The sequence below is a fragment of the Tauraco erythrolophus genome, chromosome 16, assembly GCF_009769465.1.
Source record: "Tauraco erythrolophus isolate bTauEry1 chromosome 16, bTauEry1.pri, whole genome shotgun sequence".
In the NCBI taxonomy this organism is placed as follows: Eukaryota; Metazoa; Chordata; class Aves; order Musophagiformes; family Musophagidae; genus Tauraco; species Tauraco erythrolophus.
The window spans coordinates 11,604,201-11,629,115 of record NC_141480.1 but is presented as its reverse complement, the minus strand read 5'-3'; the positions used below and the strand labels follow the sequence as shown (position 1 = coordinate 11,629,115).

General features: G+C 53.2%; 2 protein-coding genes across 3 annotated transcripts in view; one reads left to right on the top strand and one right to left on the bottom strand.

Moving 5' to 3' along the window:
• SH3PXD2B (SH3 and PX domains 2B) overlaps positions 1-6,989 on the top strand; it is a 77,260-nt gene extending 70,271 nt beyond the window's left edge. Inside the window, exons 10-15 of one of the 2 annotated variants that reach the window (XM_086621547.1) lie at positions 333-416; positions 1,720-1,837; positions 3,117-3,343; positions 3,928-3,977; positions 4,464-4,589; positions 5,493-6,989. In XM_086621547.1, the coding sequence (XP_086477673.1) occupies positions 333-416; positions 1,720-1,837; positions 3,117-3,343; positions 3,928-3,977; positions 4,464-4,589; positions 5,493-6,989 (2,102 nt within the window). The remainder of the gene's footprint in view (positions 1-332; positions 417-1,719; positions 1,838-3,116; positions 3,344-3,927; positions 3,978-4,463; positions 4,590-5,492) is intronic. The other variant, XM_086621548.1, reaches the window with a different exon arrangement.
• Positions 6,990-16,711: 9,722 nt separating this feature from the next.
• Positions 16,712-22,968, bottom strand: NEURL1B (neuralized E3 ubiquitin protein ligase 1B). Its single transcript, XM_009991551.2, has 4 exons — positions 22,380-22,968; positions 18,854-19,561; positions 17,771-17,896; positions 16,712-16,956 (listed from the first exon to the last, which is right to left on the bottom strand). The coding sequence occupies exons 1-4, from the start codon at positions 22,966-22,968 to the stop codon at positions 16,712-16,714; spliced, it is 1,668 nt and encodes a 555-aa protein (XP_009989853.2).
• Positions 22,969-24,915: the final 1,947 nt, after the last annotated feature.

Sequence of the window (24,915 nt, the reverse complement as noted above, 5' to 3'; positions counted from 1 at the left end):
TCATGCAGACTAAAGGGCATACCTGAGCTCACGTTGCAAGAACGGTGAGGTTGCAGCCTTTGCTTGAAGCAAATCTGAAACGCCCCTGGAGAACGCGTCTGTCCTGTTGACCACTGTATGCTCAAGGCAGCCCTCTAGCTGGCTCAGCCCCTTGCTTGGGCAGATGGAGGTGGGAGGGGAGGATCGAATCGGGTAGGGTCCCCGAGGGCTCCAGGCAAGTACAGTCTCTGTGGCATTCTCTGGTGTCAGCCCTGTCTCCTCTTGGACCTGAAGTGCCACCTCCTTACATCCTCTCTTGTCCTTCTCCTGCTTCCCCAACATGCTGTTCCCAGTCCCATGGAGATACTGGTCTCTGCCCAGGCACGTTGGCCGCCGTCGGACTCTTGGGGACTTGTACACCAGTGGATGGGGTCAAGGTGGACTTCATAGAGACTTGTTCAGCTGCCCATGTTTTGTGCTTGGAGTCTTGTTGTCTGCCTGTTTGTTCGCTTTGCATGTGATGGACCCTGCTTGTGTCAGTCCTCAACGCATGCTGTACTTGCTTCTAAGCCTTCCATCAGGCCTGCTCATGTCCACCTCTCTTTCCTCTATCAGCTGTTCCTTCTAACCTTTTGAGACTTGTGTGTACAGAGGCTGGAGTTTCTGCTTTTCCCCAACACATGTAGGGGGACTGTTTGCAACTGTTGCCTCAGTTCCTGTAAGAGTAACTCCTGTGAGCCATGGCCCTGCGGTTGGTGGCTCAGGTGGGGTCAGAAGGAGAAGAGCCAGCGTGGTTTTGTGGATGTGACAGGGCATTTTCTGCTTTGACTCATTTGCATGAAGGGGGTGGGAAATGAGGCCCTTCGAGGGCTGTGTTCCTCTAAGAAGTCAAAGGCAGGAAGCATGCATGGTGGGGTTATATGGATATCCAGAGGTGTGGGGTTTGGAGGTTGACCTTTCTCAAAATGCCCTTCAGTCTATTATGGCATTGCTTAAGCACAGGCAATTGTTTTCCCGGGTTTCCTCCAGAGAGGACAGGATGAGGTGAGGGAGAGGGATGGATGAATGGACCTGTTTGTCCAACATCTTGTCTACATGGCTGTTAGAAGGGAAGAGCATCCATCTTGAAGGGAAGAGCATCCATGTCCCTGCTTACTGTTTTTTGCTCTAGTGGACAGGACATCAGACTCTTCTCCAGGCTCACCACGTAGCTTTGACCAATGTCTTGGGGGACCCAACTGTTGAGCAGGGAAGTTCATGTAGACCTGCTGTTGTAAAGCTGTGCATGAGAGCACATCTGGGCTGGGGGGTTACTCCCCGATGTCTATCAGATTTCTTTCCCTCTACAGAGGACAGTTCTTCTTTAAAGGCTCTGAGAAAGAAATTTGAGTTGAAATGGATGCATGGAAGGGCTTCTGTAAAGAGCAGGTGAAAAGAGAGCTGTAAAAAGGAGAGCTGTCATATACAAGATAGTCTTTAGTCGTAAGGGAGGGGAGGAACTGTTTCAGACAACTCTTTGGACCAGAGTAGCTCACCAAAGCTTAAATTTCAAAATGCAGCTGGGTTTGTTTTGAAATACATTTCACTGGCATTTCTTTTATGAATGGTTTTGTATCTCTGTGTGTTTGCACCGGTATTACAACAGGAATTATCATTATGTAAAGCACTTAACCATTGTTCGACTGAATCCAGGTTTCCATAAAACAGTATCTCTGTGAAACTGCACTTTCTTTCCGACAGAGGAGAAGTACACCGTTATTTACCCATACACCGCAAGGGACCAGGATGAAATGAACCTGGACAAAGGCGCTGTGGTGGAGGTGATCCAGAAGAACCTGGAGGGCTGGTGGAAAATCAGGTACCATCCCTACCTCTTTCTCTTCCCTGGCACTGCAGCTGGGGCTGCACAAAGCAGAGACCTGATGCGCGTAGGGTGTACGGTCCAAAGGCAAGTCCAGGGTATTGGGAAGGGCAGAGTGCCAGAACTCACTTCTCTCCATTCCTGCAAGCTAAGGCTAGCTGACAATCAGGGCTTCAGCCAAGCGTAGCTGTGGTTAAACGTCTTTAGAATCCCTGATTTCCTGTGCTGGGAGGTGGGCTGCGTCACAGCATCACATGCCCCAGCAGTGCAAAGGGAACCAGCGTGAGAGCATTGCTGTTACGTCATGTGCTGCTGATAGGAAAAGCAGGCAGTGTCCTGGAGGCAGTCTGGATCCTCTGGCTGTGTTAGGAGGCTTCTGCAGAGAAGGGCCGTTGTCCGGGCCAGGTCTGCTGTGTGCAGGGGGTGCTGAGGCCAAAGACACCAGATCATCCCGAGCTGATACTTGTTTTCTCCTGAAAGCTCGTTTTCTCCTGTCTGTGGTCTAGCAAATGGCCGGACTTGAGCAGGGTGGGAGCACATGCTGCAGTTTTCTTAACCTTACATTGAACCTCTGGTCTTGGCAGAAGCAAAGCCCCAGAAAAAAGTCCATTGACTTTTTAAGTGAAGGAGAGCTGCCATGAGAGCTCGAAAGGCAATTACAAGTTCTGTAGCTGGTGCCATCTGAGCGTAGTGGCCGCAGCCCAGCCAGCACGGAGAGTCTTTGACGCTGGCGCAGGACCCTCCGGCATGGCAGGGAGACTCTGTGGATGTGGTTTCTCGATCAGGTCGTGGGGCTGGTTTCTCTCCTAAACAGTGCAGGCTTGGAGCAGGGAAGGGATCCAGGCTGCCGGCGCTCAGGCAGAGGTCTTGTGCTTTCTCCAAAGCCCAGGTGCATCAATCCTAGCAGCAGCGCTCTGGTTTTTCCCTCTGCTTCCCCTGACACTGTGCTTCGTTCCTGAAGCGGTGCCATTGCCAAGGTGAAAAGGAAATCAGGCTTCGCACCGTTGCCAGCCCTTGGCCCGCTGGCTGTGGCCAGTTTGCACAGGAGTGTTAATCATGGCTGGAGCTCTCCAGGTGCCCATGTGCCACGGAGCAAGCGTGTTTTGCCCAGATGATGCAGTACCTTCAGTGAAAATGTGTCCTGAGCTCTGACTCCAGGGATGTCCGGTGGCTCAACACCGCTGGAGTGCAGTGGGTCGCTCCTCCGGGAAGGGCTCGTGGCCCCAGAGCAGCGCAGGGGCTCTGCGCAGTGACGCTGCTGTTGTTGCCACTGCAGGTACCAGGGCCAAGAAGGCTGGGCCCCTGCCTCCTACCTCAAAAAGGGGAATGGAGAGGTGTTCTCACAGAAGCTGGGATCAGGCTCCTCTGCTCATTCATGTGCCTTGGATCTGGATGGCATCTCCCGGCAGCAGGTCATGGCGAGCCGAGAGAAGGATGGGCTCGCTGCCCAAAGGGACGGGAGATTCGACAGCCGTCCACTGCCCAATGCTGACATCCGACGCAGTAAGTGGCCAGTTGGGAGGAGGCCAGTGGTGGCTGGGGTGGCAGTGCAGCCTCTCCAGCAGGCCTTTTGGGCGCAGTAACAGATGTGAGGGAGGCAGAAGGCTTGCAGGTGCTGTGAGCTCTGCAGCAAGGTCTGGAGATGACATTGCAGAGGCAGATGGAGCACAAGTGCAGTGTTGCCTGGGGACCTGCTGAGGATCAACAAATGTGATGGGGATAAAAACCTCCCCCCTCCCAGACCGGAGATGCTCTCCTCTCAGAAGCTGGGGCGTTGTAACCCCTCTGCAGGCCAGGTCTTCTGGGTCAGGCCTGCAATGAAAAAGCAATTTCATGTGGTGACTTCAGCTGCATTTCCCAGCAGCAGCTGATGGTGCAAAGCTGGTTCCTTTTCCAGTGGGATGCCCTCAAAACCTGGGTGACCTGTGCCATTCAGGGTACTGGGCAGACAGATTCCTCCTTGGTCTTCCTTGCCCATGGAGCAGGCTTGGTCCTTGCCTTTCTATTTTCTCTTTCACTTGTCTTTTGTGAACATATGCATGACCAAAGCTGGAAACTCAACAGCATCTGAAATTCTTCCTCCGCAGAGTCACCAAAGATGAGGCAGAGACCCCCTCCTCGCCGAGATCTTACCATAGTAAGTGCCAGCTGATGTAGGAGAGCAGCAATGACAAAGGGAGTTGGAGAGGAGCACTGAAAGGAGCTCTAGTCACTGGTTATTCTTTGCCTGGAATCTTGCCACTATACCGTGGGCTCTGCTCTTGGTCAAGGCTAGAGTATGCGTGCCACCTCCCTGCTGCCTTGGCTCTTCTCTTTGCATATGGTCTTTAAATGAACTTCTGGCCAGTCTGTCCTGCAAGGCTGGGTTGCTGGTGGGAGGCTGCAGACTGGCTCCCTCCCTCTGGGCAGGGTGACTGCTGTCAGCCAGAGCTCTGGCGCCAAGCAGTTTTCTGCTCAGCCTGGACATGGTTTGCTGGTGTGTGTTGGTGAGGGTGCTGCCATGGGCACAGCTGATCTCCCCGGCCTGGCCATGCTGGCTTGTGTCTGCAGGCTGGTGAGCTGTGTGGATGTTGTGTCGCATCTGTAGAAACGTGCTGATGGATTTTCTTTTCTCTTGTCATAGCCACGTGGTTTGAACCTGCCTAAACCTCCTGTCCCTCCTCAAGTGGAAGAGGAATATTACACCATCGCTGACTTCCAAACCACCATCCCTGACGGCATCAGCTTCCAGGCAGGAATGAAAGTAGAGGTGAGACTGTTGTCTTCCCTTCTCACATCGTCACATCAGTGCAGCGCTCCTGACTCCCATTGCCCTGGGACCTGTTTCAGGCAGGAGCTCCCTTTCCAGGCAGGGAAGATCTTCTCACCATGGCGTTCTGGATTGAAACTGGGCATGATGGTGGATGTGGTTGCCTCGTCTGTTAACATCCCAGCGCTCTCCTAGAGTGGGAGAGAAACCTGTATGAGCTCATGAGACTTTGGAGTCCCTGGTGCTCTTGGTGGCCTCCTGTCTCCCAAGCATGTGGGTGCTGTGTTGTCTGAGCTGGTGGAAATTAAAACCACATCACAAATGGGGGTAGAGGTGGTGGGTTTTTCTTATTCGGGCCAGGTGTAGAGTTAAAAGCCGTTCCAGAACTGCTTTCCCAGCACACCCGCTTTTGCTGGCAGGATCCCTCTGGCAGATGTGCCTTTGATGTTCAGGCTGTAAACTCTGCCTCTCCAAGAGGATTTTCCCTTCACGGCTGCCCCAGTCAGCTCCTCCCAGGTCCCAGCCCCGCTTCTGGAGCGCAGAGGCCGGACGGTGGCTGGTCCGTGCGGTCCCACGGCCGCTTCATCGCTCCAACAGTGCCGCGCAGTGGCCGCGCCGGCAGCCGGCACCGCGGTGCGTTCTGCCGGGCAGCGGCTGCCAGCTCAGCCCCGCTGTGACCTTCCCCGGTCCCACGGCACGCAGGTCCCCTTCCCTGGCAGAGGTCGTTAGCAGGTTCCCCTCCGGTCAGGATGTCAGTGCTGTGGTTACGTGGCTTTTGGTTATGTGGACAGGGAGGCACCGAGGCCATGTCCCCCCTGCCATCGTTTCGGAGACACCCAGCATCCCCTCTCGTGCAGAGGGGGCTCCTGCACGGATGTCTGAGGTTTCCTTTCCCCTTGGCAGGTTATTGAGAAGAACCTGAGCGGCTGGTGGTACATTCAGATTGAGGAGAAGGAAGGCTGGGCCCCCGCCACCTTCATCGATAAGTACAAGAAAACCAGCAACGCCTCCAGGCCAAATTTCCTGGCTCCGCTACCCAATGAGATGGCCCAGCTCCGGCTCGGCGACACCGCGACCGACAGCAGCGCCAGCGAGGAAGCGACGGGACCGTGCCGTCCTCTGCCAGAGGCTCCTCCTAATGGTACAGACTGCGGTGGGAAGTGGGCCAAAGAGTGGAAGGGGAAGGAGGCTCCCGAGAGTGGGGACCTGGCCTTAGCCAGTGGCTACGAAGAGATCTCGGACCATGACACAGAAGAGAAGCCCAGCCTGCCGCCAAGGAAGGAGTCCATCATTAAATCAGAAGGCGAGTTACTGGAGAGGCAGAGGCCTCCCCCCAAGCCCCCAGGTGTGATTTTGCCCATGGTCCCACCCAAGCAGTCAGTGGCCCCCAAGGACAGCAAGAAGCCCGAGCTGAAACCAGAAAAGGGCAAACTCTTCCAGCTGAAAAACGAAATGGGACTGGAATGTGGACACAAGGTGTCAGCCAAGGAAGTGAAGAAGCCAAACCTCCGGCCCATTGTCAAGCCAACCAAGCCAAAAGCTGAGCCTGTGGAGGACAAGCCTGAGCCCATCGCCCAGAATCTGTTCTTGAAGTCAAGACCTCAGATCAGGCCAAAACCTGCTGCAGCCCCCCGCACTGACCCACCTCCAGCTGATGATAAACTGGACATTTGCAGCCTGCGGAGCAAGCTTAGACCTGCAAAGTGCCCAGAGAAACCCTCTGAGCATGACACCGCTGCTGGCGAAAGCTCCTTCAATAACACCACGGTCTCTTTGGAGACTTCTGGAAGGTTTCAGGAGCGACCAAGCATGGAGAGCAAACCCCTGCCCAAGCTGGACAGCCATGCCACGAAAGAGGCGCTGCCCAAACCTCCCCTGGGTTCAGCAAACACCCCGGGTGCCAGGGAGCCCCCGCCGCAGCGCCCCATTGTGCCACCCCGCAGACCACCCCCCCCAAAGAAAACGGGGGGTCCTGCCTCCAGCCCCATGGCAGAGATCAGGGCCCCGGCACGGGAAGCACCTGAAATCAGGTCATCCCCAGTGCCGGGGAGGCCCATGCTGGTTCCTCCAAAAGCCAAGCCGTTCCTCTCTGCCTCCATCCAGGACGAAGCCAAAGTGAAAAGCAGCATCAGCCCAAAGGTCATATCCAAGCCAATGGAGAGAGGGGAAGCCAAGGAGAGGACCTCAGCCCCTGTCTCCAGTCCGGACATCTCCAGGGAAGCTCTCTATGTGGCCGTGGCGGATTTTGAAGGCGATGAGGAGACCAACAGCTTTAAAGAAGGGACTTTATTTGAAGTTCGTGAGAAGAACAGCAGCGGCTGGTGGTTTTGCAAGGTCCTGACTGGGGGGCCGTGCTGGGAGGGCTGGATCCCTTCCAATTACCTACGGAAGAAGCCATAGCCGCTTGTCTGCTTGCACGGCTGGAGGTTCCCTGGTCTCTCACCTGAGTATTTAATTAGCAGATTAATTTATAGTTTTCCATGAGGCTGGCTTTTAAAAAAAAGATAATAATTAAGATCCCACATACCCCAGCTGGTGCCTCTTGGCTGCAGCACGGAGGATGCAGCTCAGCCTTCCCTCCCCACTCATGTGCTCCCACCCACCCTCCTTCCCACGTCCCACCGAGCGCTGCACTCCTGTGGTCGTGCCAGCAGCCCAGCCGTGCAGCCAGAGCTGCTCTGGCCAAGTTTCGTGGCATACGATGGCTACCATGGTTCTCCGTGCTGGGGAGATGGACCTTGCTAGACATTTTGCCACCTGTACAGGGAATTAAAAAGAAATACTGCAGTAGCCAGGGAGAGAAGTGAAGTGTGGCATGGTACCAGTGAAGGAAATCTGGCTGCACAAAAGGATTTGCCTTTCCCTGAGGCTCAGGGTCATGGTCAAATGTTGTAGGTCACGTTACTTAGTCCAGGTGTGTAGCAGAGCCATAGGGAACACAGTGAAAAGGAGGAATGATTGTTGAGAAAGGGGTCCCTGTAGCTCCGTGTGCACATGCAGGCACAGACGTTGCACTCCCATTGAGGACTGTGCCTTGCTCCCTGCTCCCTGCCAGGGGATGATCCCTTGGTCCTTCCCTGCTCTATGACAAGTGTTAACTTCAACATCCTCCTGGTGGAAAAAAAAAAACAAACCAGAAAAATACACACACACATATATATAACAGGTCCTCTCTGCTGATCCAGGACACTTCGCAGGCTTCTCCTTTGCAGTATTGCAACTCAGCAACAAGAGGTGTTTTGCTTCGGTAACTGAAGAATATTATGCAAGGCACAGAGGACCAAAATGACCCCTATAGCCCTGGAAAGAGGACGCTTTGCTTTCCTTCCCACGCAGACTGCCCTGCCTCTTGAACTAACGGGACCACCCGTTCCTGTGACCCACAGAGCTTCCCTGGGCTGATGGGCAGCAGCCAGGAGGTGGGTCCTTCAGTAGGTGCTGATATTGTCAAGTGCAATCCAGAATGTGGGAGTTCAGCTCCTCATCACAACCAGTTGCGAGGCGTGTCTGGTGCTCAGGGGCTCCCTGCCGTGTTTGTCACCCCATCTGCCTGTCTTCCAGGTACTTTTGTTTCATCCTGCGTGGCAGGCTGCTTGAGGGGGGCTTCAGGTCAAGGCAGGGCCTGGAGTTTTTCCCTGCTGACGTTCCTGCCTGCCAAGCCTAATCTTGCCCGCAGTGTTGCTCATCCCAGCAGGAGGATGAGTGTGGATGAGCTGTCGTTCCCCGGTGTTGCTTTCTTCCCTTCTGTACTTGGCTGCTTGCAGATTGAGGGCCACATTTCTCTCTCCAGAAGAGCTTTAAACCCTGCGCTTCTGCAGGTTTCTTGTTGACCAAGCCCCTTTGCCCTTTCCAGTCTAATTGCGAGTGTAAGTGCTGCAGCCGCGGCTCCGCAGCCGCATTGTTTTGCTGCTGGAAATAATTACAGTTTTCCCTCTAATTTGAGGCTGACGGCAGTGAAGGAGTGTTGTCGCTCTCCCAGGGGCTTGCTTCCTTCTCTGTTCCGTATTTTCTACCCTGGAAATGTGGAGTTGAAGATACCTCTCTGCATACAGAAGGAAAATGGTGGTACCTCAGGCCGGAGTTGTTCTGGGAGAGTGATGGAGTAGTTCAGCCCAGCCCTGGTTTGATCTGATAGAGATGCCCTGGCTGTCCCAGACCAGCCCCGTAGCCGGAGGCCCCAAGGTTCGTTTTTGTCCGTGGGAATTCGTGCACCCCAGTCTGCGACTGATTCCTCTCCTTCCCACCTACGGTTTTCTCTGGTGACACATCAGCCTCTGCTCGGGCTGACTCACCTGAGCTGGCACTAAGCGATACATCTGCCACCCAACCCAATGACAGAGCTCCTTGTGTGGCACGTTGCGAGGTGTTGATGTGCTCCCAGGAGAGCTGCGGGGTGGGTGGGGGAGCGATGCTGCCTTGTCTCTGCACAGCTCTTGCTCCAGTAAACCCCTTTTGCTTTGGGAAGGAATGGGGACACGATGAGTTAAGGCAGAGCTGCCCGGCGGCCAAATCCACTCCCCACCATATCCGGGGAGGGGGCTGGACCTGTGTCCCCTGTCCGCTCTGGCAGAGTCACGCAGGGGGTGGCAAGGCTCTGTGCCCCATCCCCGTGGCACTGTGTCCTTGGTTTCTCTTTGCTGAATGGCCTTTTATTCTCAGAAGTCTCCCCTTTCTCTGTCTCAGAGACCTCGCTGCCCCCGGCTTTCCTCAGAGGGGACAGCGCTATTTCTGTGGCCTCCGTACTAAATGAGGGCTATTTCTGCTTTTCTCCCAGACTGAACCTCAGAACTGGTAGTGCTTCATTTTGCTGACACAAGTACTGTATTTGGCTTAGTGAGTGCGTGACAGGATGGCTCCCTTCTTCCCAAAGAGCTTCCGAGAAAGCAGGGTGAGTGCCCATGGGGGAGTCACCCTCCGTAGGGTGCCGACACCGCAGCCTTACCCGCTTCCTACTGCTCTTCTGTCTGTGAAGGGACCACAGGCTGGACAACGGCTTCTGTTGGGAAGATGCCGAGATCCGTTGGGCTGGCAGAGCTTTGCCCCTCCCATCTGACATGTACCCCTGGTTCCGCAGCCGCCCGTGCCCTCTGCCAGGCCATGCCTCCTCTCTGTACATCGCGCATCAAACGTGGCCAAGCTCCCCGACTACCTCGTGAGGAGGAGGAGGGTGGCCAGGAGGCTCAGTACCCTGAGCTTGGTCGCACGGCACATCACCCCATCAGCCCAAGACCAACCTCCCTCCTTGCCCACCACCAGCATGGCCCCGAGGCTGGGACTTGTGGCGGGGGGGCATCACTGTGGCTTGGCATGGAAGAGCCGGGTGTTGGGGGGGTCCAGTGGCTTGGCACATCCCTGGCAGACTGGAGACCCCGCTGCACCCGGCTCCTTCTCACAGGCTCCCAAAGCCCATTTGGCTGTCCGTGTCTCACTATATTACGTAAATGTGTATAAATCTACATTACTGTGGGCGGGTGGGGGGGTCAGCGGAAGATAGATGTAGCTGTGTAAATGCCGTATCTATACTTTCACCATTAAGGGACTGATTATTTTTTATTTGATGGGGTTTTTTGGGGTTTTTTTGGTGGGATTATTTTTTGTTTTCTTTTTTTAAGAAATAAAAAGAAACTGCTTGACTGGTTTCAAGCACCCTTGTGAACCTGTGTCTGCCTGGCGTCTGTCTGGGGTGCTGCACGGCGACTGTCTCAAGAGCTTTGCTGCTCTCCTGCCCGGAGTGACGGCAGCTCTGCCCGGAGAGCTGGTTCAGGGTCTGGCACGTGCCGTTTCTCGCTGCAACAGTGGTACCAGCAAGGAGCCCTGAGCCGTTGAGCTTCATGCCCTCGTGCTGCGAAGGAGCCATGCCCAGGTGAAGCATTTCTCTGTACTCGGGTGCTTTTGTCCACTGGGGGTGAGCGGGATGGTGCTGTGCTGCCCGGCTTCGCAGGGGGCTGTGGCTGGCTGTGAGGTCCCTCGTGGTGGGGTTGGTCACAACGCTCGCACTTTTGACTTAGAAAAAGTGATGAACAGCCCAGCTCCTCCATCACTGCTGTGCCCTGGGTCACCTCTTGGGTGTCGGGTGCTGGAGGCACTGCAGGAGCAGGGTTCAGGTGTGGGTACATGTGTAGTGTCTGTGCACTGCTTTGGTGGAAAAGGCTGTTCCCATGCAGCTGTGGCTGGGGGCTGCTGCCATACCAGCACTCCTCATGTGGGGTTTTAGCCTGGTCCCCACTTTGCACTGTGTGTACCCCAGTGCTCATGAGAGGGAGAAATGTCATTGCTAGGTTAAATGGTGCTCACCAAAGCTTTGCTTTTTCTTCCCATCCCTATGACCCAGTAGACAGGAGCATCCAAACCCTTCTATGACTCCTTCCCAGCCCTGCGTCAGTGGGATGTACCATCCACTCGTCCATCTAGGCAGCCTTGGCTGTGCTCCCTGCCACGCACAGCAGTTCCTGGGAGCGGTGAGGGACATGGGGACCCTGACAGCTCCTTGGGTCTCACCTTTGTGCCCAAGCCCGTATGGGTTTCCCAGCAAATAGGGTAGTTCAAGTGTAGAAATTGTGTTACTTTGAGCTCAAGCCAACAGGTTGATCCCAGTGGGTTTGTGGGAAGTGCAGAGAGAGCACAAGTCTGCCCATCCTGAGGGGCTCTTGGGGGTTCAGGCTGGCCAGGATATGTGGCAACATTAATTGAAAAGGCTCAGGCAAAGGTAGAGGTTCGACCTCAGAGCCCAAGTGCCTTCTGGCAGAGTGCTGTGGTATTGCGCACATGCCATGGTTGGTGAGGGGTAGGTGAGAAGAAGGGAAAAAATAGGCACGCAAGAGCGTCTTCCACTGGCCTGGCTCACTGCCTGCCAGCCTGAGGCATGCCAGCCTTGTCTACACTCATCCCCCAGCTTTCAGGTGGCCATAACCCACCAACCTCACACAGGGCTGTGAGGACCCCATGCAGGGCTGTGCAGGCAGCAGGTAACAGCCCCGTGTTAGCCCTGTTGCATGTGGCATCAGGGGCCATTTCGCTTCCCCTGCCAACAGCTGGTGTTTGCTCACCTGTCTACAGCACGTGCCAGGAGTGAGCACCTGCCTGCCCACGCTCCGTGCGGGGGTTGCACATCAACCACCCAGTGCACAGCACCCGCCCTGAGGCCCCCACTTGCCACGCAGCAGCAGCAGAGCGTGCCAGGGAGAAGCCTGGGACACGACCTGGGGTACCGCAACAGCGTGGCCACGCAGAGCCCGTCCCACCTCAGGCAGCTCCTTGCAGCCGGCATGGTGCCAGGCTGTGTCCTCGCAGCCACGCTGCTCCTGGCGCTGGGCGATGCTGGCTGCTGCCCAAATCTCCAGCGTTTGTGCGGAGCTGGCAGAGCACTAATGAGAGCTGGGCTTTGGCCATGGGAGGCTCAGTTTGGGCTGGTACGCGGTCACGGCACCCAGGCTGGGCGTTGGGGTTGCAGGCAGTGGTCCTCCATGCTGTCCCCGGGGTTCTGGCTGGCAGCGGCTGGAGCTGGTGCATCACACTAATGCCAAGTATGGGTCAAAGTCACTCATGGCCTGACGCTGGCAGCACTAGTCTGTTGGCAGCTCACAAGGATCAGCTCGCTGGCTAAAATGGGGCAGGAGAGTTTATAAAAAGGCATTTTGGCGTAACCAGCATTGTTGGGGTCCTTCGCCACCTGCGGCTCGCAAGGATTTTCGTGCAAATGCTTAACTGGGGCTGTGTTCTTGCCAGGCCAGAGTTATGAATGAATTCTTCCACTCCACTTTAAACCACATCTGAGGCTGCTTGACTGGTGTCTGGCTTCAGTGGGACACATTGCAGGATATAAACAGTTTACAGAGCAGCCTTCTGTTGGCCTCTGCCTGTGAAATAAAGAGTCAGGCATTGCTACAAAACAAAAAAAAAAAAACACCCCCACCTTCCCCCTTCAAAAAAAAAAAAAAAAAGGAAACAAGAAAAAAGAAGAAAACCAGAAAAAAAGGGAAAGCAGCCCTTCTACCCATGTCTGCACCACCCCCTCCCTGGGCCAGCGCGGTCCCCAGGCTGCCACAGCCCCAGTGCAGGCACAGGAGTGGGGCCAGGCTGGCAGCTGCCTTGCTGGGGGTGGTGAAGGTTGGCTGAGGAACTTGGGGTACTTGGAGAGGGCATCTGCCGCAGGACCCCCCCCCACCTCTGTAGCCCTAAAATACACTCTGCTTTTACTGCAGCGGCCAGCCAAATGTTCCAGGGTTTGCAAGGTTCAATGAGCCAGGAATGCCCCCTGCCCATCAAGGGACTGAGCAGCAGCAAAGCAAAGCTCATGCAAGGTATTTAATGTGCCTAATGTTTATTTTTTTTGAAGCAGAGGTGCCTGAGCTGAACAGAGGTGCCCTGCTTCTACGTATTAGCATTGCCGTGCTTTGGAAATAAAGGATTTGCTCACCCTCCAGGTCAAATGCTTTTAAACATCCGGGAGCACTTTTTACAAGCCAAAGTTTTATTTGTTTCATAAACAAGTAAAATTATATTAATGTAAAACAGGTAAATGGACAAAAGTAAAACGCACAGCACTGAACACAACGCTATAGAGCACTGACATGTAGAAGAGCAGTTCCCTCCCTCGTGCGATGCCCTCCCCGCCCCCAGTCCCCCAAATGATTTGCTTGAAAAGCCTAATACAGAGGTCCAAAACCTGATTCAGCTTAAATATGATGTACAGGTCACAGTATTGAATCATAAAGGTAATGATAAGAGAGTAACTGTCTTAGAAAAGGAGACGGTAATAGAGTTCCCTCATCTCTTTCTTTCTTTCTTCCTTTTTTTAAAATTTTTAAACAAATAGGTTAGGAGGAGAGGGGGGGAAATCCATGGAAATGAACACTTTTTCACTCTATATATATAAAAAAAGCAGGATTCTCAGTGAACACAAAATTCTATAAAACTACCGTTGATCTGTGTTGTTTTCTCCCCATTTTTTTTTCTTTTTAAAAGTTGCTTTAAAAAGGATAAAAAGTGCACAGACACCCTTATAAGGCACAAACAGATCTTCTGTACAAATCATATATCATCGGACTTTAAAAAAAATAGCAATACAAGTACAAACAATTAAATCTGTAAGAGGCTACCTTTTCCTGGAAATCTTTTTTTTTTTCGTAAGAGGCCTAGTTTGGAAAATCCCTGTTGCTCTCGGATAAGCAGGATGACATGTCCACCGCTCTCACGTCCCGCTCGCTACATGGCCGTACTCCGGACCCTGCCTGAGCTGGCTCCCTTGCTGGCCCCGCTGGATGTTGCCCTTCTGGAAACTGGTCTCAGCTGCTACAGCAAAAATTCAACCTGTGCAATGTGTCCTGAACAGCTCGGACACAGCCTGGGGTGGATTCGGTATTTCTCTTTGCTGGCTTAAAAAAAAAACCAAAAAAACAAAGAAAAAGAGAGCTACACCAAAAAACCCACCCCACCCCAGGGAGGCAATTAGCCCCACTCAGTGAGGACCTGAGGTGTCAGCCCAGCGAGTGGGCTCTGCTCTGCTCATGCACGTAGCTGTGTGCAGCCACCAAAAGGGACCGGGCACCCCGAAACCAGGGCAGCAGCCCCAGGGCTGGCCGCTGGCTTTTGCTAGCCCAGACCTGATCCAAGCTAGCACTGCTCGCTGTGGATTCAGACAACTTTCCTTCAATTCCTCACTATGCCAAGGCTTCCCACTGCAGCCCGTTCACCAGGCAGGCACTAACCCACCCGGCCTTTCGTCCCACACTCATGCACTTTGCCAGCACCGCGCTCTTAATGCTGAGCCCGCTGACCACAGCCGGACCCTGCTCTGTAAACGCAGGACCCTGGGGAGGTCTCCATGAAGGCCATGGCTCCATCCCCAGGCAGAGGGCAGCCTGGAGGTCTGGGAAAGACTCCAGCCACTGGAGAACTGCCCTTGCTGCCTCCTTTTGCAAAGGTGTAAGTGAAGTCATGCTGCAGTTGCAGCGCTGGTGGCTCTGCCGAGGGCTGAGCACACCCGACGGCAGCACAGCCAGCGGCGTGAGCCAAGTTTCCAAAAAGGGCTCTGCAAAGCCGGCAGGCTCTCATGCCAGTGAAGCAGGGCAACGGGTGAGAGATCTCACTCTGCAGCAGCCTCTCATTTATACACCTAATTAAAATGTTAATTAGCTCTTCAAGGGGGAAAAAAAAAGGTTTTCTCCATGCCCTGTGAGCCAGCAGCCGCAGCCTGCTGCAGGAGGAGTATGAGCTGCTCCCCTGGGTGCTCTCCCTGACGGCAGAGCAGGGCTGGGCCGGGCCAGGGCAGAGCCAAGCGCAGCATCGCCGAACCAGCGCCCAGGCAGCAGCACCGCGAGAGGCGGCAGCGCACCCACGGCTACCGGTGCCTAGGAGGAGAGTGAATGGCGAGGAGAGGTGACAGATACTGACGTCAGGCTGCTCCTCTTGTGCCCAGAAGCCCTGAAATGTCCAGGGGTTGCTATTATATTTTTATTTTTTTGGACTAAAACGTGGTAAATGCATCTTTCTGAAGAGATCTGTTCTTACCCACTTGGTGGCACATGGTCACCGAGCTAGAATGACACTAGCCTCTCTCTCATCCTCCCATTTGCATCCTCGCTCTTCCCCTCTTTACAAACCTGGATCAGCTGGAAACTGGCCAGGCTCTGGCTGAAAGGCTGGATCGTCACCGTGGGAGTGGGCAGAGGGTGGCTCCTGCAGGAGCAGCAGGGAAGAGGACACAGCTCCTCGCACCAGCCCCAATGCTGCCTGCTCAGATGCTTGCCCAGCTCATCCAGGTTGCTGCTGCTTGTAGCTAATAGCACAGCTGAAACTCATTTACCTTTTAAATCCCAACATCTAACAATAGCTCCAGAGCCTTTTTCTTTCCTCCTCCCAAGTAAAGCCATGTGAGATAGATCCCTGTTCATCTCAACAAGCTCTCATCTGCTGTTGGGACACAATGTCTGGGCAGCTGGGAGCTGTGCCAGGAAACCTGGAAAGGCAGGAGAAAGAGCAGGTGAAATCAGCACATAACGCAGTCCCCAGAAAAAAGGTGAGCCTGCTGGGACTGGGTCAGAAATTAATCTCTCACCACAGTCTTCAAAAAGTCCCCGTGGCGGGGCGGGAGGAAGGCTGAGTCCTGCGCAGCACTGGCTGCAGGGGAAGGGCTCGGCGAGGCGAGCCAGGCAGGACGGCGTGGGACGGTGGCTCCGCCGCCTGCGAAGAGGAGCAGAGCAAACGCAGGTGTGTGTGCCCGCAGGGGACGAACGCCGTCACTGCAGATGGCCGTAGCCCCACGCTTTTTCTAAGCCAGGATTGCGGTGTGCCCATCCCCACACCCCCTTCATGCGCAGGCTGCAATTCATGGCTTCAGCAGCCAGACACGGCAGTGCCTGAACAGCCCATCGCTGCGGCTCCAGCAGCTGGGCTTGGCCGGGGCTCTCAGTGGGCTTGTGCTCCTCACTGCTACCCCGTGGCTGCTCCCCGGGTCTCAACCTCCCTGGCCAAAAGTCCCTGCGCTGCCACAGAAAGCAAAAGCTACTTCAAGTCCAGACCAGCTTCTCCATGTGCCCCAGAAGCCTGTTGAAGGGGGCGAAACCCAAACAAGTGAGAATCTGGCTGTGCTACTATTTTGGCCTTGGCTAGTTGCCCTTACATGGATGAATATGACATTTCCAGATCAGTTTTGTCTACTTTGAACCCTTCCACTGGGTCCTGTCCTAATTTTGTTCCACCACAGCACAAGCACTTGGCAGCAGCCCAGTGCTGTTGGGGTTTCGGGGTTGGGAAGCCCAGTGGCACCCGGCACTGACCAAGTGGCAACCTTCCCTTCCCAATCCACACCACAGCGAGTCTCCTCCAGAGGAGGAGGAGGAAAAAAAGAGCCTTTGCATGGGAAATTTCTCATTTGCAGCTGGGTCAGGTCCAGACCACAATTCCCCGGATTTTTACCCATGGGCACACGGCAGCCGTGCCTTTGGGCCCCACATGATCCTCAGCTCAATTTTATCCCTGAATTGTGCCCTACCAGTCATATAAGGAAACACAGATAACGAGCCACTTGATAACAACTGACCAGCACAATAACCCATAAGCAGGGACGGAAAGGCATGGTTACTGCTAGCGGCGTTCCCCCTTCCTACAGCCCGAGTCGGGCACTAAGGGCGGTATATCTTAATAACATCTTTGATGACCCTTCGGCAGATTGGGCAGCAGGCGTTGAGCTGCTTCTTCAGCTTAAGACCGCAGGTGTTGCAGAGGCACATGTGTCCGCAGGTGTAGATCACCGTGTCCACCTCGCTGTCAAAGCAGACGGTGCATTCCCCATTCTTGCTGCTTGATGGCTCCGGAGGAGGAAAGACGGGAGAGATGGGAGGGCTCAGGGGGGAGCTGGGAGCAGTCACTGCAAAGGAGGAGGAAGGAACAAGGTCATTCTGTCACCAGGATGGTGCAGACCTGACAACACACAACACGTGCACCCTCAAGTCAATTTTTTAAGGCTCTTCCTTCCTTAGTCATTGCCTGGTTCATTTGGGCAAATAAACCTCAGCATATTCTAACTGGCAGCACAGGCACAGCTCCGGTCAGAGCCTGCCATCCCTCTTCTACAGATAAGGCCAACCACAGCTTGCCTGTGCTTCCCCAAGCAAGGCTGTGATTTTGCACACTCATTTCATGGTGCAGGTGCGCAGAGCCCCGCTCTCCCCGAAGGAGCCGTGCTCTACCTAGGGTGCTCGTGCGTCTCACGGGCTGTGCCGGGCAGCTGTGGCACAGCGCAACAGCGGCATGTGCCAGGGACAGTCCTGGGCAGGGCAGCCAGGGCTGTCTGCCTGAGACCCAGACACCAGCACATGAGCATTTACATGGGCACCCCTCCAGCAGGAGAGCCTTGGCAGTGCAGAATGCAGCAGCCTGGGTGGTGTAAGACCTCCAGACGCGATACCGCACCCTCCTCGATGGCAGCGCTGCCCTGCAGGCACCACTCTCATTAGACAGACTGACAAAGTGGGAAGCAACACGCAGCCCTTCTTCAGGCTGTGAAAAGCTTCCCACCGCTTTGTGTTTTCTTCCAATTATTTCTGTTGGCCTCGCAGGAGATGCAACATCTCCCCTCTAACCTTGCCCTGCTGTCTTGCACAGCATCGCCTATCAGGCCAGATCCCTGTCTCGGTGTAGCCGGCACAGCCGGGTGCCGAGGGCGAGAAAGCTCTCCTTACCGAGCGATGACTCTGAAGCAGATGATGACCTGTTGACGCTGAAGGCCATGTCGGAGTCGCTGTCGTACTGCGAGCCGCCGGGGGATCCTGAGGGAGAGACGGTCACTGGGCTGGACTGCACAGTGCCTGTGAACACAGGAGAGAGCTGAGCCCGCCGCGGGGCCGACGGACACCCAAACCCCAGCTAAATGCCCCTCAGCTCCCACCCCACGTGTGCAGCGTGCTTTAGGGGAAAGTCCAGCTGCTGAGTTAAGTGCTGCCCCTTAGTAACTGTACAGGTGCACAATTCTGGACGTGATTTTCAAGGCCTGGACCTTGCTATGCCATTGTATGATTTCTGTTCAGTGCTCCAGTGAAGTAAGCACCATGTTATCTAACAGCCATCATTTGAGGTGCAAAGTCACTTCCCCGTGGTCCCGATCCCTCCAGCAGCAGTGGCCTCAAGCTATCCCTGTCTCACTGTCAGATCAGGGGCAGCTAGGAAAGGGCATTGCTTTAAATGAGAAAAACCTGCTCTACAAAGTCATCAACACCTGGTTTTTTGACAGAATCCTCAACAAGAGGAAAGGAAAAGCACTGTAACAGGTCACCAGCAATAGATCAAAAGTGACATCTGATACCTGAGTCGTGGCAGTGCTTAGGGAGCGACTACTGTCCATGAGCAACACACGTGCTTAAACCAGAGCTGTGCTCACAAAAATCATCCCCCTTACTACAGCAGGAGTTTAACACCTGTTGGCTGGAATAGCAGGTTTATAAAGAATTCCTTTAAAAAAAAAACCCTCTGAAAACCAGCTGTCCCTCCAACAGCCATCTCTGCCTCCCTACCTGCGGCTTATTTTATCCCTCAAGTCTCCTAATTTTCTGAGGAACTTACATAGGCTGCACACATCTATGTGACAGCTCCCATGGCTCGCTCACTCTTGTTTGCAAACACAAAGGGGAGATAAGGAGCTGCTGACTCACATCAGTGACCACCTGCTAAAGGCAATGCTGTGATTGCAAACCTGTAGCTCCCATTCTGGCCCAGGAAACGTCACCAGCCAGGTGCTCCCTATTATCCTTTCTTTTGGCTGCACTTACCCAATATTTTGAGCTGGTTAATTACACCGTGGATTGTAAAAAACACCCAGAGAGACTGTGAGGTGTCCACACACATTAACATTCCTCGGCTGGCTCCGTTCACCCCGTGGTGCACCTCTCCGTTCGGCAAGACCATGAAACTGAGAATGTCGCCGCTGTTGAGGACCGGGAACGCTCGGTAAACCACCCAGTACTCCTTGCGGTCCAAGAGAAAGTCTGGATCTGCTGGGAGCTCATTTGTCCGTAAAGTACTCGGATCACAAGAAGTGATGCCAAATGAAAGGGCCCCATAGTATGGCAACCCAAGATGTCCTACTTCCACAAAGAGGCTTTCACCGATGTGCAAAGGCCGGTCAGAAAACACCAAAGTCCTATTGCTTTCTTGCCAGTTGGTGCATGCAACCATCCGGTCCTGAGAAAAAGTGATGTCAGGTCCACGGGTGGGGTGGAATCGCAGGTCTGTGTCCAGGAAGGCTGGGACCCCCTGGGCACGCTGCCGTCGGTTTGGGCAACAGGGGATGATGTGGTTGTCTGTCGCAAGTCCTGGTACCCGACTTAGGTTTAGGTTTGCAATTTTGGCCACCACTTGGTTATTCTCCAGTTCGTTGTTATTGAAGTTGGCTGAATCATGGTTGCTCTGCGGAAGGCAAGTGCTGAGACGGGCAGTGCTGAGACGGGCAGTGGTCATGGTCTCTGCAAACATGCTATCTGTGAGATAAACCCAGTGATAAGGGACATTAGAGTCAAGACACAATTGCCTACTTTTATGGTTACAATTGTTATTATTTCAACCTACAGATTATCTGAATTCTGCTCCTCTGAATGGAAAAACAATGGAAAAATTAGCCAGAGGTCAAACACTAATGAACAGCTAGTGGTGGAGAGTCACATGTGGAGCAGGCAGCAGGCAGAGAAATAGCTGCATCTTGGCACTAGCTGAGGAAAAACAAGTGTTATGAAGCACCCATGTAATCTGGGAGCTCCTTGCACTGGTGAGCTGGGAAAAGCTGTAAACCAGTGTGGTCCTACAGCTTTCTCAGCAGAGGGGTCTAATAGCTCTGAGGTTGCTTGGTAAAAGAAGGAAACATCTTAATATCTTGTTGTCCAAAGGTCTTGTGCAAGCCAAGTCCACAACACAGTGATGGGCAAAGGAGCACACGCACAAATAGATAGTCTTTTCACACTCCTTGTCATTGCCTTACAGCTGCAAGGTGTCTAGGCAGACGTGTGTCCAAGAAAGGTCATTTTACAAGAAGATTTCAAGCCTCGTATCTCAGGGGAGTTCACACCACTGCAGAGATTTTTAATTGAGAGCTTGTCACAAACGCTACTTGCTGCAGGTGTTACAAAGAAGATTTTTACAGTAGTGAGTTATTTTCCCCTTTCACAGCAAAAGGAAAGTCAGGATGCCGACTCAATTAATTTCCCAGATTTTCACCTCAGCCATGCCAGGCCAGGGTGGGGTTTAAAGGTGTGGGGAGGTTTGGGAGTGCCCTTCCTTTTACCTCCCGCACTTCCTGGGCTGCCTTGGACACTTCAGTCTGAAGGTAAGACATTAACCATCTGAGCAAAGTCAAAGCACATGGAAGTTAAGAGTATGTGTGAATGAAGCAGACTTCTGGTCTTCCCAATGACGGAGAGGCATCCCAGCATCAACACTGCCTGCTCCTTGGAGGAGAAAATCTCCAGACTTTTACCAAAGAAGGAAAAACACCCAAATCCATCCAGCAGCTGCAAAGCAGAGGCTGCCTTTGCTCAGAAGCCCATGCAGGAGAGGCCACTAGTGTAGGCTGATGGCTGGACCAGCTGCTTCTAGCAAGCACAGGGTACTTGGCAAGAAACGCTCCCACAGAGGAGTAAGACACATCCAAGCTTCATGTTGCTGAAAGATGCATTTTGTGCATCTGTATTTGAGCTGTATTTCACAGCTTTCTCGACTTGCAAAATTCTGGGAGGAAGAGACAGAGGGACAAACATGCCTGCTATGGCACCACCACATCTGTACAAGGAGGCTGGGTCTCCTGGTGCTCCCAACGGCTGAGCATCACCCTGATTTCTGGGGCAGTTTGTGGGGCTTGGCACTTTGGTCAAAAAAAAAAAAATCAGAGTACAGGTGCCCTCAGGTCGAGTCTTTCACTCCACACACTTGGATGCTGCTGGCAGGACTGGGGGTGGGTGGTAGAAATAAGCTGAATTTTATTTTTCTATCATCTAATGAGGAAGAAGGAGTGCTCTGGTGAAGCAGCTGCACTGGCCAACACAGCAAACGCTCCTTCACCTCTGTGATGAGCACCAGAGGCTGGAGTGCGTTGCAATTGCAATTACAGGATAAGCTACTGATAAGGTTTAATTACGCATTTGAGGCAGAGCAGGCAGGGCAAAGCATTTTTATGTGTAGCCTTCTCACCTGTAAAATAATTGGTACCATTCGGAAGAATATGTGATGTAGCTGCCTGCCCACTGGACTAACCACGTCACAGCTTATTGCTGGTGTCTGCTCGGTGTGCAGATGGAGCCACCGTCCCCTCAAGCAGGTGCAGCTTAGTTTGGCTGTTAAAACTAAACCAGCTCCTTGGAGCCTCCGGGAGAGGGCAACACTCTTGTATTTTAAAAGGATCTCCTGTGGTGTAGACCAGTTCAAAACACCGAATTCATTTGAAATTTCAATGCCGTAAAAGTCATGAAAGGAGAGTCATTCCATGGCAATCGGCTCAGTTTGCCAATGGGAACAAATTCATTGCCTCTTGCAGCGCTCCCCAAGGATGATGCTTGTAAATCAGCCAGGCACCACCTGAATGCAGCGATCTGCTTAGGGGTGAGGGGAGATGTGGCACACAGTGGCAAGGATCCTGAAGCACACAGGAGCTTGAGCTACATTTTCTCATCACTCTTCAACTGATGGGCTGCACCCTGTGCTGCACCCCGTGCTTTGCAGATGTACGGTGATGCCCACGTGTAAGGGAAGGGTAAGTCTGGTTCCATGTGCAAACACAGCTCATTAAACTGCCAGCCTGGGTGGGGACCAAGGCCAAGAGATGAGAGAGGGGCTGGGGGACGGTGCCAGGAAACTCCTGGGGAACGGGTGGTAGTTTTCCAGTGGACTGGCAGTAACTGGTAGCTGGGAAAGAACAGGGGAAGCCAGAACTGGTCACCTTTGTCTCCTCAGTCCCTGGGACCTTGCTGTAAAGCAGCACCATGTTTTTCCACACCATAGCAGCACATCTAGCTCAGAAAAAGCTGGGTAAAGTTACACGTAAAGATTTCTATTTATCCCTTCACGCAGTTGCTATATTGCGCAGCCTTAGGACTTTCCATCACCGACATTTCGGCGGTATATTGCTTCCCAGATCTCCAGTGCTGGTAAAGAAAAACAGTTAACCTGAAGTACTAAACCAACAGTAAATTAGTTTTCTTAAGTGTCCCACAGAAACGATCAACCAGATAGATCATGCATACTTCTCCGTGATCATGCCTTTGTGGAAAAAGCAACCAGAAAAGCAAGGCATGGGCCAAAATACACACTTACCTAGTATTTGCACTTCATGGGTAATTCCATAGACGTCTATGAGTGCCCAGAGAGGACCAGAAACTTTAATACCACAGTGAAACAATATTGGCTCCTCATCATTAATACTGTAGAAGACTCTCCCATGACGGTCAACCCAGAAGGCCAAGATATTGTCTCTCACAGCAAACCTCTCTGGCAAAGCTTTGGCCCAGTATCCGGGTCGGGTCACTAGGTCCGGACAGGCATACTTTGGTATCTCATCAGAGCTCATCTGCGATGGGTCGTGAATGGTGAAGCCAAAGCGTAGGGCCCCACTCCAGCCATGGTGTACGGCCACCAGCTTCAGCCTGACTTTCTCGTAGAGGTGGATGGGCCGGTTGGTGAAGGTGACTCCATTGCAGAAACTGTTCCTCCGCGTGGCCTTGCGGGAGTGAGCGTCCAGGCGCACGTTCTTGCCTTTGGCTTGGGAGTGGAAACGCGGTGGCTCTGTGATAGTGAGGACCGAGCGTCTCTCATGGCTGCTGTTGGGCAAACTGTAGTAGGGACGGCTGGAGACGGAGCGGGTCTGGTGGCTCGTGTCTGCAAAAGGAGAAACCAGTGGCTCCATAAGCAGTGCTTGACCCGAGCCATGCGTTAGCTCAGCCCGGGCAACTGCAACTGGCTTGCCACGCGTGCTCTGCGTTACTGCTGGGAACCGTGCTATTTAATCCTAAAACGCTGCGCTCGGCCACAATCTGCTCTTTGTTGCACTAATTTGGCCCTCAGGTTTATGCAAATATAAGGCAAACGTGGCTCCTGGGGCAAAGGTTAGGCAGCTTCCCTTCTACACCCTGCAAAGCTGGACGAAAACGAACATCCTTTTGTTCCCATCAGAGGCATCCTATTGCACGCGGAAAGGCCTAACACACGTGACTGTGGCTCCGAGTTTCCTATCTGCGATGCACGTGCTGTTAAATCACCAGCCGGCGGCCATTCTCAATACCATCTCTGAGAATTGTGGCTGTTCAGATCAGAGGTGCTCAAGATGAACACGGATGTAGGATACTGATTTTTGCAGCACATGCAGCCACTGGCTTCTCTATCCCTTGATTTTGTTAACAACGAACAGGAGCTTTTGAACAATACAAATAAACCAAGACATTGAGCAGGTGGAGCACTACCTCTGCATCACCAGACTGTTCTTCTAAAACTTTCAACCCAGCCCCTGGTTCAGATATCAGATGCAACTGGCACGTTAACGAACATTTCCTCCCGCGAAGCCTTGCCTTTACACAGAACCTCCTATTTGAGCTCAAAGCACTTTATAAATGATGATTGTTTTCAGCTTCACAGCACCACAGATGGCACAGAAATCCTGCCATCCTCATTTTACAGATGGGAGATGGAGAATTTATGGGTGAGATCTTGCAGCATTTAAAGTCAATAGCAATTTCGAGACCAATTTTAAGAAAAGCAGATTTCAGGCCTAAAGTGAAGTTCACACAAGCGTGAAGCAAAAATGAAAAAAGCTCAACTTTTAATCTTAAGCCTTAGCTATAAGTTCCCTGAGCCAGAGACAATCTCTTTTGCATATCCCTGAACACATGGGGTCTTGCTCCAGGGCCATGACCACCACCACAGTCTTACAGGCACTTCGATTTCCCACCCACTCCACCTCTCCTCCTCCTTGCACCTGGCTTTGTAGATTTTTAAAGGAAAAATGGAAGGCATCCTGAGTGCTCAAAGTCATCCTGTTAAATATAAAACTGCATCACATGAACACATTTATTTTGAAATATTTTGCCACATTTGAAGCTTTAGGAGCTGCCTGCCTGGCCCTTTCTTAAAGCTGCTTCCTCCCTGCACGTAACCCCCAGGTTTGCTTCGTGACAAGGGAAGGATTTTCTGACGCTCTCCTCTCTTGGAAAGAAACACCAGAAGATGCCAGGAGCTCAGCTGGGAAAGCTGGCAGGAGAGCTGCAGTTGTGACACCTTTTTTTTTGCAAGCAAAACCCTACCAGGTAGGGCAGCGAGAGGCTGGGACGTGCATCTGTGTCTGAACTAATGGAGGCTCTAAGCAACCGCTGCCTTTGTGAATGCAAGAGAAGAGGGGTCGCAGGCAAGGTCTGAACACAGGATTAGCCCTTGAAATCAGGCATCTGCGACAGGAGTCAGAGAGCCACAAAGGCAAAAAGCTCCTGTTTGCATCAAGAAAAAGGTCAGTCCTAAATTTTGACAGTGGCTGAATAAAAGGTCTTTTGTATCTCTTCATTCTTACTGCACGTGACAATTGCCACGTAGCACAAGGTAATGGTTAATCCCATCGTGCACTAATGTAAATAAATAGATCCTTGCCCTTACACCAGTGGGGGGTTTGCCATTTCCATGCCAGGGCTACAAAGGCAGAATCCTGGGAGAGATGGGGAGGACAGAAGCCCCCCCAGGTGTTAAATCCCCTCGGGGGGGTTCCTTGCCCGGCACAGCACCTCCGCTCGCAGCAGCACTGCGGGTCAGACTTCCCCCCGGGTTCTCCCAGGGCAGGAGGGGGTTCTCTGGGTCTGTGGGTCAGTTCTGG

What these genes read in the sequence shown, in the direction of transcription:
- NEURL1B (XM_009991551.2), bottom strand. Translation starts at nt 22,968, where the DNA reads ATGGAGCCACTGGTTTCTCCTTTTGCAGACACGAGCCACCAGACCCGC. An exon ending in TAACCAGCTCAAAATATTGG is followed by an intron (nt 17,897 to 18,853) that starts GTAAGTGCAGCC and finishes CTGTGTTCACAG; the next exon opens with GCACTGTGCAGTCCAGCCCA. An exon ending in TGCTTCAGAGTCATCGCTCG is followed by an intron (nt 16,957 to 17,770) that starts GTAAGGAGAGCT and finishes CCTCCTTTGCAG; the next exon opens with TGACTGCTCCCAGCTCCCCC.